The 18,978-nt window shown below is 46.9% G+C and overlaps 1 protein-coding gene across 3 annotated transcripts in view; it reads right to left on the bottom strand.

The window, feature by feature from the left end:
• Positions 1–18,978, bottom strand: part of drc3 (dynein regulatory complex subunit 3) — a 69,514-nt gene that overhangs the window by 34,527 nt on the left and 16,009 nt on the right. For all 3 annotated transcript variants that reach the window (XR_011596857.1, XM_070901358.1, XM_070901359.1), the window contains 6 exons: positions 15,121–15,237; positions 14,248–14,414; positions 13,957–14,103; positions 10,788–10,907; positions 4,969–5,079; positions 3,479–3,655 (listed from right to left, as the gene is read on the bottom strand). Coding sequence is in view for 2 of the 3 variants with exons in the window: in XM_070901358.1 (XP_070757459.1) it covers positions 3,479–3,655; positions 4,969–5,079; positions 10,788–10,907; positions 13,957–14,103; positions 14,248–14,414; positions 15,121–15,237 (839 nt within the window). In the remaining variant the exon portion in view is untranslated. The remainder of the gene's footprint in view (positions 1–3,478; positions 3,656–4,968; positions 5,080–10,787; positions 10,908–13,956; positions 14,104–14,247; positions 14,415–15,120; positions 15,238–18,978) is intronic.

Below are 18,978 nucleotides of genomic sequence, written 5' to 3'. Positions count from 1 at the left end.
CCATTGCTGATAGGCTCTTGGGCACTCTTGCCATTGAATCTATCATCTCCAAGTGCGTAGCCATCACCCTTGTTGTGAATGCCTCCCCAAGTCCTGTGCAGCAGAACTCACTCCCGAGCTACTCTTTCTCTCCTGGCCTTGCTGCAGCCCGCTCGTCCCCCATGCATCACCCAGTGCAGACCACTCTACTAAAGTTGCTTCGAAAGATCGCGTAGTGCCAGTATCTGAGGTGGTGCCTGCGGGTGAGAGATGCAGTGATACGTGCCTTGCTCCTTCTCCTCTTCTCCTGCCTCACTCTCACTGGGAGGCTCAGGGCCAGGTTGGTCATCTGGTTGCTGATTATCTGAAAGCATGAAGGCACAAGACTCGTGTTAAGATGAGGGCAGGGGGGCAGGAATGGAGCAAGGAATGCAGACAGTATCAGGAGCCGCAAAGTGTCAAGAGAATCCAGGGTTACAGGGAGCGAATGGGGAAGCGGAGTTGAGGCCAGGATCAGATCAGCCATGATCTTATTGAATGGCGGAGCAGGCTCGAGGGGCCAAATGGCCTACTCCTGCTCCTATTTCTTATGTTCTTGTGTGTGAGGGAGAAGTGAGACAAGAGGAGAGGGAATGAACATACTGTTGCCCCCAACGGGGTCGACGTCACCGATGGGCATGATGCCTGCCAACTGGTGCCCAATGAGTCGCACCACTCACTCTTCCAGGTCTGTAAGGTCCTGGATCTGCACATCACCACAGACTGTTCTTTGCTGCTTCCTCTTATTGTGGGATATCTTGGCCTGCAAGAAAAACAAATGTGTGTGAGTGAGAGTGCAGTTATGCGTTTGAGAAATGTGAGTGCCGCAGTTGAATAGTTGTAATTGTAGGCAAGACGTGAGATGTGGATGTGAGTTTTAGTAGGTGCAGATGCTTGGTGGGTGAGTAGTAGGGGTATGGTGGTTTATGCAGTGTGTACAGATTGAGGGTCAGATGCTGGTATGTAGGACCTGCTGAAGCATCTACTCACCCTAACCACCCAAATCAGGCTGTTGAATTTCTTGCGACACTGTGTCAGGCTCCTGACGACCACACTGCTAGCCGAGACCTCCTGGGCCACTTCCCTCCACATTGGTCTGAAGACCTGGGGCAATGGCCTTCTTCCAGTGGCCGGGAACAGCACTGCCCTCCTTCATGCCACTCCCGCAACTAATACCCGGTCACTAAAACGGTGAGCTCTCTCCCTGGGACTGGGATCAGCCAATTACCGGATTCAGTTGCTTGCAGGTCATCTTCACAACCAGCAATGTTGATAATGAGGATCTGCACAATGATGGAACCTCCCATTTAAGAGCTGGAAGGAGCCAGTGTGAATGATAATTCCTGATTGAATTTCCGGTGCAATGCATTATCGCTCTGCTGGTAGCGCCCCTGTAGTGCCCTAGTGAGTTCATTAGCACTTGATTTAGTGTTCCAGTTCATTCTTGGAGTGCTAATGGGCAATTTACCGGAAGCTCGGAATTATTAGCGCCTTGCACTACATTTTCAACATTTCAAAAATTAGCCCTAAAAGTCAGAACAGAAAGCCCAAGATGAAAAAAGGCCATTCAGACCATTAAGTCTACTCCATCCAGATCACTGCAGTCTGGACTTCCTACCCACGCCGCCTGTGGATCTCCTGAACTCAACAATAATACATTCGTTCCTCCACCGCCCCTAGAAAAATATCAAGCTGACTGTTCAGAGCTCTTTCTCAATAGATATTGACCCAGCTTCTTTGTAAAGGTGTCATTTGACACTTGTCGGGGAGTCTATGCTGCATTCTGCAGGGAAAAAGTTTATTAAAAAAAGCTTTGTTCAGAATTTCCAGACCGTAACCCGTGCCCCTATATTTTTTCTGTTTTTTTCTCTCTTTCCCATGGCAGCTGTTGATGATTTTGCCATTTCCAGTTATATCCTATCCAAACTCATTTTTTGTTTCTTAACTTGTCCCATTATCATCTCCTTTTGCTTTGCACCATCATCCCATTTATCTCTTAATCTCTTCTGCCTTCCACCCTATCACAGACATTCCCTTTTGTTCTTTCCTCCCCGCTCCCTTTTCCTACCCCTACATCTCCAACTTTTTCCAGTTCTTACAAAGGGTCATTGACCTGAAACGTTAACTCTGTTTTTCTCTCCACAGGTGCTGCCTGACCTGCTGAGTATTTCCAGCATTTTCTGTATGTAATTGCTCAGAACTTTAATTTTGTACTTGTGTTCTCTTAAGAAAGAAAAGACTTTCATTTACATAGCACCTTTCACGACCTCAGGATGTCCCAAAGCGCTTTACAGCTAATAAAGTACTTTTGAGGTGTAGTCACTGTTGTATTGTAGGAAATGCAGCAGCCAATCTGCGCACGGCAAGGTCTCACAAACAACAATGCGATAATGACCAGATAATCTGTTTTTAGGTGTTGGTTGAGGGACAAATATTGGACAAGATACTGGGGAGAACTCCCTGCTCTTCTTCAAAATAGTGCCTTGGGATCTTTAACTTCCACCTGAGAAGGCGGACAGGGTCTCGCTTTACCTCCAACAGTGCAGCACTCCCTCAGTACTGCACTGGGGTGTCAGCCTAGATTTTGTGATCACGACTCTGGGACTTGAACCTATGACCTTCTGACTCAGAGGCGAGTGTGCTACAGCTGAGCCACAGCTAATACTGTACCTCTGATGGTTTACTTTAACTTAGCTATGCCATTCAATGTTTTAAAGGCCTGCATCATGTTTCCCCTCTGTCTTGCTCAGCAAAAATAGAAGACCATTTCAGCATATCGTCCCCTCTAGCCTGTTGGGCAATAGAGCTAACTAGTTGGGTTAAAAACCGATGGCAACCAGGAAGTTGGCAGGTGTGGTTTCTAGTCTGTATTGCCTTAAGTAACCTCAGCTGAGGCAGCAGTGCAGTTGCTTCAACTGACCTCAGTAGTAGGGGGGAAAAAAGTCAACCAAGGCTCAGTCCTGATTGCTCGCCAGTGATTCCTGCTGGAATGGGTACTGAGGCCAATTTAGTGTCCCAAGTACTGCCTTGGTTGAGATCTGCAAGCTCAGCATAGGCGTGGGTCAAACTTGTATATTGCTGGTTTGTACGGTTCAGTATCATGCCACCTGGTGCCTTTAGCCATCAAGGGAGCCTGCAGATCTGCAAAGTTTCAGAAAAATAATTGTATAAATTAAATACTTGATGGTAACTGGTTGAAAGCCTATGAGCTGGATCTACATAAATTACAAGGGACAATCCCGGTCTCACTTATATGATAGGCATGGTATCACACCTCTTCCTTGTCATGCATTTTCTAGGTTCCTCTGTTCCATGGCCATAATCCTTCATTTAAAGTGCACTTTAAACACATCAGCTACACACTCAAAAACACCAGTAACCTCTCACTTCTCTTTATAGATGCTGACTGACCGGTGTACTTCCAGCATTTTCTGGTTTGACTTTGTGATTTTCCTCCTACCTCTTTGTTCTTGTCCTCAAATTCCTTGATGATTTTTATTCCACGATTCTGGTTATCTTCATTTGCTTCTCGCAAGCATTCCAAAAAATGTTCCACTTCCTTCTTGCGTATATCAAACCCTTTGAGTCCGTATTCGAAGAGCTTCTGGCAAACGTCGATGAACCCAATCTTGTATGTGCCAAATCGTCAAGGATGCTGTCATGTGTGGATTATAAAAGGACATTATATCACAGGCCACATTTCATTTTCTGAAATGTGACTGAAGCTAATAATTAAATTCATTGTCTTTCAATTTTTTGTGCCCAAGCTACATTTTACTGCAATCATGCTGCACATCTTTGAGTTTCTGCAGAATGGGTTCTGTGCCACAACAAACAATGAGCAGTATAATTGCAACTGAACCAATGTCAGTTCAGCATTTGCATCAGGTGCGTGATGTGTGTGTGTGCACTGGGTCCGTACAGCAGAGCTGGTCTCCAGTCGTCTTGGTTAATCCTTGCCACTGGACCAAGACCTAGCTCTGTCAAGCCCGTGTGGTGGCTGGGGTGCAACGGCCACCATACGTTAAAAAAATCCACACACAGGCATCTTCCACCCCTCAAGATGTAGTTCGGGATCCAGAATATTAGGTGCTTCATCGAAATACCTGTGAACTCATCCCTTTTTGGAGTGGAAGCAAGTCATCCTCGTTTCAAGGGACTGCCTATGATGATGATGAATACCAACTATTTTTTTTTAAACTCTCCTCCCCGGGTGATGTTTGCCAGTCACCTTCTAATGCCTCATCCAAGTGGTCACACTTTATGCGCACGAGTCTGGACAATGAATGTTTGCAGCTTATTCCACCACAGGGAGCATCACAGCTGAACCCGATCTTGTCTCCATCAGACACACACACCCACCTCTAACGGGGATCTCTGGGTAAAATCAGGAATAGGAACCCTGGCCGATTCTCTCCTCCCTAACCCAGGGCACAGAGACAGATTGTACTACTGCCTCGGCTGAGATCAGCTAACTCAGCACAGAGTAGTTATCGCATGTGGGACTTTCCTGTTGTGTAAAGGCTTGGCTACTCCCTGCCTTAACCTGCTAACAGGCTCTAAAGTTAAAGTTTAAAGAGCCGCTGGACTGTTTGTAAGTTTCTAATGTTAAAAAAGAGCAATTGGCTCAGTTAATTCCTTTCCAACATTAGAATTTTTACCAGTAGAGGCACGATGATTGCTCTCAGCTCCCCTGATTAGGGAAGGTGCAGTGATGCCCTGCTGGAAGGCGATTGGGCTCAAGCGGAGTGCTTGGAATTGTTTTGGTGGCATTGGGCTTTATTAATCGCCTGCACAGAATTGTTCTTGTGTGTGACTTTGTAAACCCTAGTTCATTACCCATAGGTGTAAATATTAAATGGAGATGGAACAAACATGATAAGGTTGGAGGTAACAACAGTGCTCCTTTAACATGCTCAATACATACATAACACTTGTAAAGGGATATGTTTCCAGGAATTCTGTCACTCCAGGTAGCAGTAAAAGCTTTGGTGCTTCAGGATCTTCTGTGAACATACTGTTAAACAGACCAGGTCCATTCAGATATTCTACACAGGCGTCCTAAGTAAAGAAAGGAGTTATTAAACCAAGAAAAATTCGCTCCACCGCAAGAGGACATCGCAGTGCAGTGCGAATGTTGGCATTTGCAGTCTGGGTGTTCCTCGCTTGTGGAAAGTGCTTACTCCAACTGAGCGGTTATACAAAACCACTGGACCTCCCTGCAAATCCTGTGTGCATAATTCTGCCATCATACTTTATGTTTTTGTGCATAATTAATACCATTTAATGCAATATAAAATTGGGCTGAACTAGTTATCCAAATTTTTTTTTTTTAATCCAAACTGGGACATTTCTCAAACTATTTTGGATAATTGGATCCCTTTATGTAACATTTCCAATTTCTACACTTGATTTTTGTTTTTAATTATTTTTCCGATTTTTTTCCTTTAGCTCTTAACTTAACAAAAGAGACTTGGATTTATATAGTGCCTTTCACGACCACTGGACATCTCAAAGTTCTTTACAGCCAATGAAGTACTTTTGGAGTGTAGTCACTGCTGTAATATGGGAAACGCGGCAGCCAATTTGCACACAGCAAGTTCCCAGCAAACAGCAATGTGATAATGACCAGATAATCTGTTTTTGTTATGTTGATTGAAGGATAAATATTGGCCAGGATACTGGGGATAACTCCCCTGCTCTTCTTCAAAATAGTGCCATAGGTCTCTTACATCCACCTGAGAGGGCAGACGGGGCCTCGGTTTAATGTCTCATTCGAAAGCAGTCCGAGAAAGCTACAAAATGGATGATTGGAAAGGCAATAGAAGCAGTATGATGTACGTCACTTCAGCTTTCAGAGAAGGTGCATATTGAAATTGTAGAACGAGAGAGAGGTGGGGTTAGTGGAAGTTATTATTCAAGGAGTGATGATACAAAAGAAGTTACTTCAACTTAAGGGACCTGACTTGGGATCAAACCAAGAATGTTCTTGGTCAGCAACAAACCATGCTGTACATTTACCCTGCATATCCATCAGGTGAGATGTTTTCATTAGCTGACCTGACATGTGCAGGCATTAACCTGTTCAAGACTCTCCAAAATAAACTCCTGAGGAATCCAGACAGAAGCTTCTATTTGTCTGATAATGGAGTCCCTATAAGGACACTGCCCACTTAGCCAAGTAAAAAGAGTTTAGGTGTAGATCAGCAGAAGGTGCAGGCTTAAGGATCTCCAATGCTAGTATTGGAGTTTAACCAGTTAACATTGCACAGTTTTCCTGCACAGAGCACTGGTAAGTTTCCAACTGCTTGTCCAGGCAAGACCCCTACCCACTCAGGCTTTGGCTTTCAGGATTATCTGGAACTGTGTCAGAGGAATCCCAAGCAGTATTGACAGGTCTGCCTCTCTGGGTTCCATTAGTGAGCCACATCAGCTGGTCAATCAACAATGCCTTGGTATACAGCAGACTCATCTGGCTCAGGTAACTGTCATGTATCTCACACTACTATATATAACTGTATCTTACCGTGCTATACATGACTGTAACTAGATATAACCTGTAACCACAAGCATACGTTACCACCAGGAGTGCACTTGCAGGAGACACTGCACACCTGTTCCACACAAGTATATAAAGGCAGGTCTCAGGCAAGTGTGGCACTCAAGAGCTGTGAAATAAAGGTGCAGGTCCAGAGTGACCTTGACTTCAGCATGTGCCTCGTGTAAGTCTGTACTGCAGGGTCAGGACTTTACAGTGGCGATGAGTTACAGGATCACAGAATCCACAGAATGGCTACCAACGGCTTAGATGAGAAATACAATGCTGAATACAATTGGGAGGACTTTATAGAAAGGCTTCAGCAAAGCTTTGTAACCAAAGACTGGTTGGGCGACGATAAGGCAGGCAAGAGAAGAGCCCATCTCTTGACCAGCTGTGGCTTGAAAACATACGCCTTAATGAAGGACCTGCTGGCAACCGAGAAACCAGCAAGCAAGTCATTTGAGGAGTTGAGCACACTGGTGAGAGACCACCTGAAGCCAGCGAACAGCCTACACATGGCCAGACACAGGTTCTACAACTACAGACGCTGTGTGGGCCAGAGCATACCCGATTTTGTGGCGGAACTTCGGAGGCTAGTTTATGTGAGTTCTCCGATAAACTAAGGAGAGAAGTACTGAGAGACTTTTTTATTGAAGGAATAGGCCACGCAGGCATATTCCGAAAGCTTATAGAGACAAAGAACTTGACCCTAGAGGCAGCATCACTGGTGGCACAGACATTCTTGGCAGGAGAAGAAACGAGGTTGATCTATACTGCGGGTACGACAACTAACAAAACATCAGAACAAGGGGTTCATAGCGTGAAACGAGCCGCTACCCCCACACACAGTCAAAGGCAGGAGAGCAGGCCTTCAACAGCAGGCAGTGGCGCCAGAAGCCATCAAGGGCCACAGGATCAGGCGTTCACACCTCATCAACCCACAATGCGAGCAATCAACTACAGACTGAGAGAGGCTCAAGAGAGATCAGCCAGACGCAGCTCATCCTTCGGAAACAATGGAAGCAGTCTGTGCTGGAGATGTGGGGGAAGGCACTCAACAATGGGGTGTCGATTTCAGCATGCTGTTTGCAGAAACTGAAACTATACAGGGCATCTGGCTCGCATGTGCAGAAAAACAGCAGCTCGGCTGGTATACAAATCGGAAGGGTCGGAAAGCGGACCAGAAGACGGTGGGAACAGTGCCTGGGACGCCGGGGTACAGCGGGTCAACACGATCAATGTCCACTGTTCTTACAACAAGACGCCTCCAATAATGATGAGGGTCCTACTCAACGGGATACCCGTCAACATGGAACTGGACACGGGAGCTAGTCAATCTCTCATGAGCGTCCAACAATTTGAACAGTTGTGGCCGCACAAAAGCAACAGACCAAAACTCACAAGGATCGACACCAAACTAAGGACCTATCCCAAAGAAATCGTCCCAATCCTTGGCAGCGCCATGCTCTCAGTCACACACAAAGGGACGGTGAACCGACTTCCCCTGTGGATTGTCCCCGGAGATCTCCCAGCACTGTTGGGGAGAAGCTGGCTGGCAAAACTAAATTGGAAATGGGATGATGTTCACGCCATGTTGTCAGAGGAATGGACCTCCTGCTCAACAGTTCTAAGTCGTTTTGAACATCTCTTTCAGCCAGGTGTGGGCACCTTCAAAGGGGTTAAAGTTAAAATCTACATCACACAGGATGCCAGACTAGAGCTGTGCCTTATGTGATGAGGGAAAAGATTGAACACGAACTGGACCGGCTTCTGCGGGAAGACATTATCTCATCCGTGGAATTTAGCGACTGCGCAAATCCCATCATCCCCGTCATGAAGCCTGATGGATCCGTACGAATCTGTGGGGATTACAAGTCTACCATAAATAGAGTTTCCCTACAGGACCAATACCCGCTGCCAGAGTGGAGGACCTATTTACCACATTGGCTGGAGGAAAACTTTTCTCAAAACTAGATCTCACATCTGCGTATATGACGCAAGAACTGACCGAAGAGTCTAAGCTACTCACCACCATCAACACACATCGAGGCCTTTTTATGTACAATCGATGCCCATTCGGCATCAGGTCAGCAGCTGCTATATTCCAGCGCAACATGGAGAGTCTGCTCAAGTCCATCCCGGGAACGGTTGTGTTTCAAGATGACATACTCATCACGGGCAGGGACACCGACTCCCATCTCCGCAATTTGGAGGAAGTACTAAGTCGATTGGATCGGGTAGGCCGAAGAGTTAAGAAATCCAAGTGTCTATTTCTCGCGCCCGAGGTTGAATTTTTGGGCAGAAGGATTACCGCTGATGGAATCCGCCCAACAGAATCCAAAACCGAAGCAATTCGTGTGGCACCCAGGCCCCGGAACTGCGCGCTTTTCTCGGGCTACTCAATTACTTTGGGAACTTTATGCAGAACTTGAGCACGCTGCTGGAACCTCTCCACGTGCTACTCAGAAAGGGGTGCGATTGGTTTTGGGGGGACGCCCAAGAACGCGCCTTCATTAAGGCTCGCAACCTTCTATGTTCCAACAGTGTTTTAGCCTTTTTTGACCCAGGTAACAAGTTGTTTAAATCTACCACAGAGGGTGGTCTTAGTTCTCAACTTCCATTGCCAAACAGGTCATATTGGAGACCCCAAAGAGACCGGCTCTCCCCCGCCCCCCCCTCCCCCCGCCACTCTAACCCCATTAGAAGGGGAATTACATCTGGCGGGCTGCAGAACTTGAATTTCCATTGGAAGTGGATAATTTTCCAATGCTCTGTAGCATGTTCTATTTTTATTATAATCACAGAAATCCTGCTGATCTGCTGGATGATAGTCAGCAGCAGCATTTTAAAATCTTTATAAACAGCTTGCAGAAATTAGTTGGAAGAAAATAAAGGATAAAATGCAAAATTATACAGAACTCCAGTATCTCCACAATCTTACATAGAAACATAGAAAATAGGTGCAGGAGTAGGCCATTTGGCCCTTCAAGCCTGCACCACCATTCAATAAGATCATGGCTGATCCTTCACCTCAGTACCCCTTTCCCGCTTTCTCTCCATACCCCTTGATCCCTTTAGCCCGAAGGGCCATATCTAACTCCCTCTTGAATACATCCAATGAACTGGCATCAACAACTCTCTGCGGCAGGGAATTCCACAGGTTAACAACTCTCTGAGTGAAGAAGTTTCTCCTCATCTCAGTCCTAAATGGCCTACCCCTTATCCTAAGACTGTGTCCCCTGGTTCTGGACTTCTCCAACATCGGGAACATTCTTCCCGCATCTAACCTGTCCCGTTCCGTCAGAATCTTATACGTTTCAATGAGATCCCCTCTCATCCTTTTAAACTCCAGTGTATAAAGGCCCAGTTGATCCAGTCTCTCCTCATATGTCAGTCCAGACAACCCTGGAATCAGTCTGGTGAACCTTCGCTGCACTCCCTCAATAGCAAGAACGTCCTTCCTCAGATTAGGAGACCAAAACTGAACACAATATTCCAGGTGAGGCCTCACCAAGGCCCTATACAATTGCAGTAAGACCTCCCTGCTCCTATACTCAAATCCCCTAGCTATGAAGGCCAACATGCCATTTGCCTTCTTCACCGCCTGCTGTGCCTGCATGCCAACTTTCAATCTTGCTAAGTATCTGGTGATGTTTGGAATTTTCAGTGTGATCATGGGGTACGCAATAATGTAATACACGGGGAGATACTCGGTGACAACTCTGCCTCCAGCTTCTCCACTCTGCACCTCTCCGTGAGAGGAAGTGAATCTGCTACCTCCAGAATGTTGCTGTGCATCAGGGCTCCAACTGGTTATGTCTCCACTTAATCCCAAAATGCCTTCAATTTTCTCTCCTGAAGGTGCAAAATCGTGCTGGGGTACAGTCAGTCCTCCCAAATTACCCTTCTTCATGTGTGAGCCAAAACTGGGCATCGACAGGTTATTCAACTGTCCACACAACATTCACACACGTGTGTACTTTCCAGCAGAAAGAAGAGCAGAGGAGTTCTCCCCGGTGGGGAGGCCTTAGGAGTGGAAAGTGTATTTAATTTTTTATTTCTCCCTTCCAAACCAATTTAATGCCTCCTTGACTGAGATCAGTTGACCCACACATTTATCTAAAATAAAGTAACGGTTACAAGGAACTGAACCTTTAAGAAAAATACTTCAGTGAAGATTTGATTGCCGATTGCATTGCTTACTCTATAATACAAGAAGTTTGCTTACCTTATGTAGAACTAGCTCTTCTTCTTCCAACCTAATCTTCTCGAGCTTTCTAAATGCCGAAGTTTCATGGTGCACCAAATTCGCAACATCATGCTGATGCATTTCTAAAGCCATTTCTTTCTTTAACAAATAAATAGAAATGTTTCTATTCATGACTTTTGCAAAACACATTTTCTTCCCTTCCCCAATCTTTGATCTCTCCGAGTCAGGGATCATCATTGTCCCAGCGCGTGAGGCAGGCAATTGTTCCCAGGTCTTGCCACTGCCATTGTAAAACTAGCTGCCTCAAAAATGAAAGACTTGCATTTGTGGCACTTTTCACGACATCAGGACATCCCAAAGCACTTTATAGCCTATGAAGTGCTTCTGAAGTTTAGTCATTGTTGTAGTGTAGGAAATGTGTCAACTACTTTGCGCACAGCAAGGTCCCAAAAATAGCAATGTGATAATGACCAGATAATCTGTTTTAGTGATGTTGGTTAAAGGATAAATGTTGGCCAAGACACCATTGAGAACTCCCCTGCTCTTCTTCGAAATAGTGATTTAGGAACTTTTACGTCCAGCTGAAATGGCAGGCGGGACGTCAGTTTAACGTCTCATCCGAAAGATGGCACCTCTGATAGTGCAGCACTCTTTCAGCACTGAACTGGGAGTGTCAGCCTGGACTTTGTGCTCAAGTCTCTGGAATGGGGCTTAAACCCATAATCTTCTGATTCAGAGGCAAGAGAGGCACGGCTGACACCTAAAAGGTGCAGATGACATTATCTCCTTCCCTGTGAATAGAGCCAGGCCTGTTCCTGGCACTTCCCCACAGAAGCACAGCTGAGGTCAGGAATTCTGGATGCCAGATCCTTACGTTCCATGACCCCTCAACACAGTGTGTTGCATCTCTAATACGCTGCACACTTTCAAAAACATGTTTTATTTGTTTCCCTCTCTGTCCCGCTTGTAATAGTGATGGTGTATAGAAAGCATCAATTTCTTGCATCAAATAGTGTTGTTAAAACCCAGAATACATTACAGCTGACTTTTAAAAGTACTGCTTCTTTTCCTGTTCATTTCGCCCCTCCCCTTCTCATTGCTGAAAGATGTGGACTTCTAACTGGAGTTATGGGTGCATGCTAGCCATCCATTTCAATGGGCTATTTGATCACAGGAGACATCACAGCCGAGCCCACTTTCACCTTCCCTCAGCAGTGTCCATCACCGGGGTTGTTGGAGAGAAATCAGGAGCTTTATTTCCTTTATTAGCCAAGGCACAGAAAATAACAGCAGGGAGGTTATGCTTGAACTGTATAAAACACTAGTTAGGCCACAGCTAGAATACTACATACAGTTCTGGTCACCACATTACAGGAAAGATGTGATTGCATTAGAGAGGGTACAGAGATTTACGAGGATGTTGCCAGGACTGGAGAATTTTAGCTATGAGGAAAGATAGGACAAACTGGGGTTGTTTTCTTTGAAACAGGGTAGGATATGGGGAGATTTAATTGAGGTGTATAAAATTTTGAGGGGCCTGGATAGAGTGGATAGGAGAAGTCAATAACCAGGGAGCAGAGAAGTCAATAACCAGGGGGCATAGATTTAAAGTAATTAGAAGGATTAGAGGGGATTTGAGGAGGAGTTTTTTCACCCAGAGGGTGGTGAGGTTCTGGAATTCACTGTCTGAAAGGGTGGCAGAGGCAGAAACCCTCATCGCATTTAAAAGATGCTTGGATGTGCACCCAAGGTGTTGTAGACTGCAAAGCTACGGACCAAGAGCTGGAAAGTAGGATTAGGCTGACTTCCTTCTTTCCTGTAAATTTCTATGATTCTATGAGGAGCTGGTACTCTGGCCAATTTGTTTCCTGCTTAACTCAGGGCACTGAGTCCAGTTGCAGTGTTCCACCATTGCTGTGGCCAAGATCTGTTAACTCGGCGCAGACCGAGGACAGAACCTGGGCCCTTCCTGTTCTGTGTGGCTCATTTATTCATGGCCTTGACCAACTGAGCCATTGGGAGAGCCTTTTCTTCTTCTTAAAAAGGACCGTTATCAAATCAGACATGGCTGGAGTTGCGTGATTGGTGGCCCAGAAAACTAATAGAGTGTTTACAAAGCATTTGGGGGTGGTGTTTGTAAAGAAAGTATTTATTGCATGTAGCCCACAGTTTACACTTGGAAGGGATACACCCTGCACTCAAATGGCCTGTGAACACTCACGTTTTGGCCTCACATATGAAGAATGACAACCTGAGGGAGGCATTGGAGAATGGCTGCCACTGGTAGAACTGTACCTCAGCAAGGAGTCAATGCAATTAGGAAAGGAGGAGATTCGGGGAGCAAACTGGTAGAAACTTCGAGCTGCGAGTGTTTCTTGAAATGTAAAGATTTACATCATGCTCACAACATAGAATATATTTCCCGAATTACTCAGATTAGTAATACTTGGAATGCAAGACTATTTAAGAACATAAGAAATAGGAGCAGGAGTAGGTCATAACGGCCCCGCGAGCCTGCTCTGCCATTTATTACCATCATGGCTGATCTGATCATGGACTCAGGTCCACTTCCCTGCCCGCTCCCCATAATCCCTTATTCCCTTATCGATTAAGAAACTGTCTATCTCTGTCTTAAATTTATTCAATGACCCAGCTTCCACAGCTCTCTGAGGCAGCGAATTCCACAGATTTACAACCCTCAGAGAAGAAATTTCTCCTTATCTCAGCTTTAAATGGACGGCCCCTTATTCTAAGACTATGCCCCCTAGTTCTAGTCTCCCCCATCAGTGGAAACATCCTCTCTGCATCCTTGTCAAGCCTCCTCATAATCTTATACGTTTGGCTGTTTAAAATATTCATTAAATGGTTACGATGGAAATTCTTAAGACTAATAGCCTTCATATAGTTTGTTTTCCTTAATGGCACAAAAAGATTGGAACCCATGTAGACATACATAGACCTGAAGCCCTTCCATATCACTGAATGACATAGAACATTGGCCACCACAACCTTAATTTATCACCTAGGATTTGGCTGGAATTCATTTTGTTTGAATAATTTTACAAACTTACAAAGTTGGGGTGTGAAATATGTATTATGTTCCATCACACAAATCCTTAACTGTACACAAGCAGCATCTCATTACAACATCAATTTCATCTCTGGTCCATTGCTATTAAACACTTACTGTGGTCTGATCTATTAATATGAAGTCCAGGTACATCAGATTAGGCAGGTAGGCAGGAATGTACATACTATATCGTTCATCCTCACAGATAGGATTCCCAGCCAGGTTCAGTGTGCGCAGCTTCTTAAATCTCCTAAGGTAGATAATCTGTAAGATTAACATTATTGTAATGTAGAAAACTGCGCAGAAATACTGAGCACTAAAAATGAAATAGGAAACACTGACAAACCAGACAGAATATTGGGGGTGGTGGGAGGGAAGGATGAGTTCCACTTAAATCAAATTGCTCACAGATTCCAGATTGTTGATGTGATTTTTTCCAATAGAGAAGATTTGCAGGTTTACTAACGAGTCCATGTTTTCAAAATTGGAAATTCTGTTACTGTACAGACTGAGGTCTTCCAGCTTAATCAATTCATCCAGGCCTTCAATCATCTCAATGTTGTTAAAGGACAAATCTAGAAAAAAAACCACAATCGGGCATTTTTTTCCCCCAATTATCCCCTCTTCTCCTATCCTTCGTGTACAGTTCCAGGAGCACTGTCAGCTCTCCAGTACCTCAGCCAGATGGCTGTTCTTCATGTGTGGATTTAGACAGTGACTAATCTCCATACTGTTAATTGGCAAGATTGCTTTCAGTCTTTGATTTTGCAATCTGCTTGCTCCTGGACCAATCAGAAAGCAAAGCAGTACCATACACTCATACAACTACAAAACTTTATTATTTTAGTGACTTTTTTTCTTACAAATTTTCCCTCATTCACTCCCCCCACCCCCCTCTCAGAAGGTGTAACTCATGTTGAGGTTCGCTTTAATGGGCATTGGGTGCCCTCCTTGCCTTTTTGCATGTACCTAAATAGTAAGTGTTGGTTAGCTATCCCACCATGGAGGACTTAACAGTGAAGTCCAATTCGGTCTTCACTTGACGGACACACATACCCACATTCCTGCAGGAAGACATCAGCAGAGCCTGACTGTAATGCTCCCGACTCATCGGAACAGGAAGTAGGCCATTCAGCGCCTCGCGCTTATTCTGCCATTCAATTAGATCATGGCTAATCTGTCATGTCCCTGGCTGAATATATATATATATTTTTAAGTAAAAATATAGCTGAATGAAAACAAAGCCAATGCGTGCGGTATACTGAATTCTCCAACACTTACCAAGCCACACCAGGTTGGCAAGCGTGTTCAGTCCCTCAATCTTTTCAATTACGTTATTGTCCAGCTGGAGTTTGGTCAGTGTTTTGAACTGCCACAAATTATCAATCTTCAATATATCTATACCAGGGAGATCAATCGGAGATTTTACATTAATAACAATTTTGAAACAACATAAAATGACAATGTAAAAATGAATACCTACACAAATATTTTCTTTGAGGGCAAGACTCCTTTTCAAGGTAATTTCCATTTACAATTTCTTCCATTTGATCAACTGGATGTGCATTTCAACATTTCTCTTTTTATTTGTCAAATATTTTTCATCTTATATCACTCCTGTGAAGTGCCTTGGGATGTTTTACTATGTTAAAGACGCCAAGTTGTCGTCAGAGGCGGAGCGGCAGAGTTGGGAGTTCGTTGCTGAGGCCTACAAAAGGCACAGCAGGGAGTCCGGGGAGCAGCGTCGTCGGGGGCGGAGCGGCAGAGTCGGGAGTTCGTTGCTGAGGTGTGTTTGTGCAGCTGCAGCAGGGGTAGAAGGCAAAAAAGTAGAAAGAAATCAAAAGGTGACGTCACAGCCAAAGGGGTAAGTGATTGGTAAGTAACCTTTAGCGTTGTGTTGCCAATTTAAGTGTAGCTAAGGGTTAAGTCATGGCAGGAGAGCTCAGACACGTGTTATGCTCCTTCTGTACTATGTGGGAAGTCAGGGACACCTCCGGTGTCCCTGGCAACTACGTGTGCGGGAAGTGTATCCGCCTCCAACTCCTGACGGACCACATTGCGGAACTGGAACTGCGGGTGGATTCACTCTGGAACATAAGAACATAAGAATTAGGAACAGGAGTGGGCCATCTAGCCCCTCGAGCCTGCTTCGCCATTCAACAAGATCATGGCTGATCTGGCTGTGGACTCAGCTCCACTTACCTGCCCGCTCCCCATAACCCTTAATTCCCTTATTGGTTAAAAATCTATCTATCTGTGACTTGAATACATTCAATGACCTAGCCTCAACTGCTTCCTTGGGCAGAGAATTCCACAGATTCACAACCCTCTGGGAGAAGAAATTCCTCTCAACTCGGTTTTAAATTGGCTCCCCCATATTTTGAGGCTGTGCCCCCTAGTTCTAGTCTCCCCGACCAGTCGAAACAACCTCTCTGCCTCTAGCTTGTCTATCCCTTTCATTATTTTAATGTTTCTATAAGATCACCCCTCATCCTTCTGAACTCCAACGAGTAAAGACCCAGTCTACTCAATCTATCATCATAAGGTAACCCCCTCATCTCCGGAATCAGCCTCGTGAATCGTCTCTGTACCCCCTCCAAAGCTAGTATATCCTTCCTTAAGTAAGGTGACCAAAACTGCACGCAGTACTCCAGGTGCGGCCTCACCAATACCCTGTACAGTTGCAGCAGGACCTCTCTGCTTTTGTACTCCATCCCTCTCGCAATGAAGGCCAACATTCCATTTGCCTTCCTGATTACCTGCTGCAACTGCAAACTAACCTTTTGGGATTCATGCACCAATGGGACGGGACTGGCTCTGCAAGGGCCGGGCCTGGAGGTCGTCCTCTCGGCTTACGCCGATGACGTGCTCCTCGCGGTAGAGGATCCCGCTGACCTGCGGAGGATGCGTGAGTGCCAGGAGATTTACTCGGCCGTGTCCTCCGCCAGGATCAACTGGAAAAATGTTCCGGACTCCTGGTGGGTCAGTGGCGGGTGGACTCCCTGCCGGAGGAGCTCAGGCCTTTTGCCTGGAGCACGACCCATCTCCTCTATCTGTGAGTCTACCTTAGCCCCGACGAGGGAGCCTGGCCGGCGAACTGGCAGGAGCTGGAGGCCAAGGTCGCCGCTCGCCTAGGGCACTGGACAGGACTGCTCCGAGTGCTGTCCTACAGGGGTCGAGCGCTAGTCATAAACCAGCTGGTGGCCGCAATGTTGTGGTACCGGCTGGTCACTTTGACCCCTCCCCCTGCGTTTGTCGCCAAGATACAGAAGAAGCTGGTGGACTTCTTCTGGAACAACAGGAAGCACTGGGTCTCTTCTGCGGTCTTGAGTCTCCCGCTTGAGAAGGGCGGTCAGTCGTTGGTGTGCGTCAGCGCCCAGCTCGCGACTTTCCGTCTTCAGACCCTGCAGAGATACCTTTACGTCGAGCCCCCTCCTAGGTGGTGTGCTCTGGCGACGTATTTCTTCCGCCAGCAGCGCGACCTCAATTACGACACGCAGCTCCTGTTTGTGAACTTGGGGGGTGTCAGGACCGCCCTCCGGGAGCTGCCTGTCTTTTACAGGGAACTCATCAGGGTCTGGAACAAAGTCTCCACCAAGCGCAGCTCTCCGGCGGCTGGATTGGCGGCCGTCCTGCAGGAGCCGCTGCTCGGGAATCCGTACCTCCACGACCGAGGTTTTATGTGGCGGTCGGAAGAGAGGGCTGTGGCTGGTGAGGTGACCAGGGTCAGGGACCTGCTCGATGGCGGAGGAGCGGGCTGGATGGCGCCAGACACGCTGGCGCGGCGCCTAAATTCTGCCAACGTCCGCCACGCGGCCGATGCCATCGAGTCGCTAAAAACAGCTCTGATCCCTGACTCCGTTAGGTGCATCGAGGAGGCTCAAGCGCTCGACCCCTGTAGGACAGCACTGACCCCCGTCCGGACGGAATTCCTCATCGGCGCCAAACCCCGGAACCTCCCTCGGGGGCCGGCGCCTCACAACTTGAGCCGCCTCGGGGAAATCCCCTCCGTGCCTTTCAGTTCCGCGCGGAGGGGTTTCTTGTACGGGCTGCTCCTGCACACTCTCAACTTTGCCATCCTCGCCTGCCGTCCGGACACGCCATGGCGTACCATCTTGCCGTCCGGAGGGGGCGGGGGTCCCCGATGGAGGGCACTCTACGCAGGGGTCCTCGCACTATTCGTCGGGGACTTGGCCTGGAGGGTGGTGCACGGAGCAGTGCCGTGCAACAATTTTTTAAGCCGGTTCACGGACTCCCAGGCCGCCTGCAATTTCTGCGGTCTGGAGGAGTCCGTGTTCCATGTTTTTATTGAGTGCACGAGGTTGCAGCCCCTGTTCCATTATTTGAAGGGCTGCTCCTGAAATTCTGGCTGCACTCTCCTGATCTTTGGGCACCCTGTGCGGAGGGGAACGGGTAGGTCCGAAGGCCTCCTCGTAGGACTGCTCCTGGGCACGGCCAAGGGTGCCATCAGCCGGTCCAGGCAGCGGGCGGTCGAGGGGGTCGTTCAACCTGACTGCCTGCCTCTCTTCCGCTCTTACATCCGGTCCAGGGTGTCCTTGGAGATGGAGCACGCGGTGTCCACCGGTACGCTCGCGGCCTTCCGCGAGAGGTGGGCACCGGAGGGACTGGAGTGCATCATCACGCCCTGCAACCAAATTTTAATTTGATTTTACGTTTTAAAGTTTAATTTGTTTTAAATGCCGGTGCTTTTAGTGTCCCCTTCCCTTTTATAGGGGGCACTGGAAAATTGTGATTTTAGTGCCCAAAAAAAAACAAAAAAAGAAAAGAAAAACACAAAAAAAAAAGGAAAAAAAGGGCCTTGTAAATGTCTGGTGTGTCACCCAGGTTGGGTGGCACGGTTTAATGTTTTATGTTTTGTAGGTAGACTCTAAAAGAGTTTCATACACCAATGGCCCGTCCGAACTGAACCCCGTCCGGACGGCATTCCTCATCGGCGCCAAACCCCGGAACCTCCCTCGGGGGCCGGCGCCTCACAACTTGAGCCGCCTCGGGGAAATCCCCTCCGTGCCTTTCAGTTCCGCGCGGAGGGGTTTCCTGTACGGGCTGCTCCTGCACACTCTCAACTTTGCCATCCTCGCCTGCCGTCCGGACACGCCATGGCGTACCATCTTGCCGTCC

Source organism: Pristiophorus japonicus, chromosome 15, assembly GCF_044704955.1.
Source record: "Pristiophorus japonicus isolate sPriJap1 chromosome 15, sPriJap1.hap1, whole genome shotgun sequence".
Classification (NCBI taxonomy): Eukaryota; Metazoa; Chordata; class Chondrichthyes; family Pristiophoridae; genus Pristiophorus; species Pristiophorus japonicus.
The sequence above is the reverse complement of the archived record's forward strand: the minus strand, read 5'-3'. Positions and strand labels throughout refer to the sequence as shown.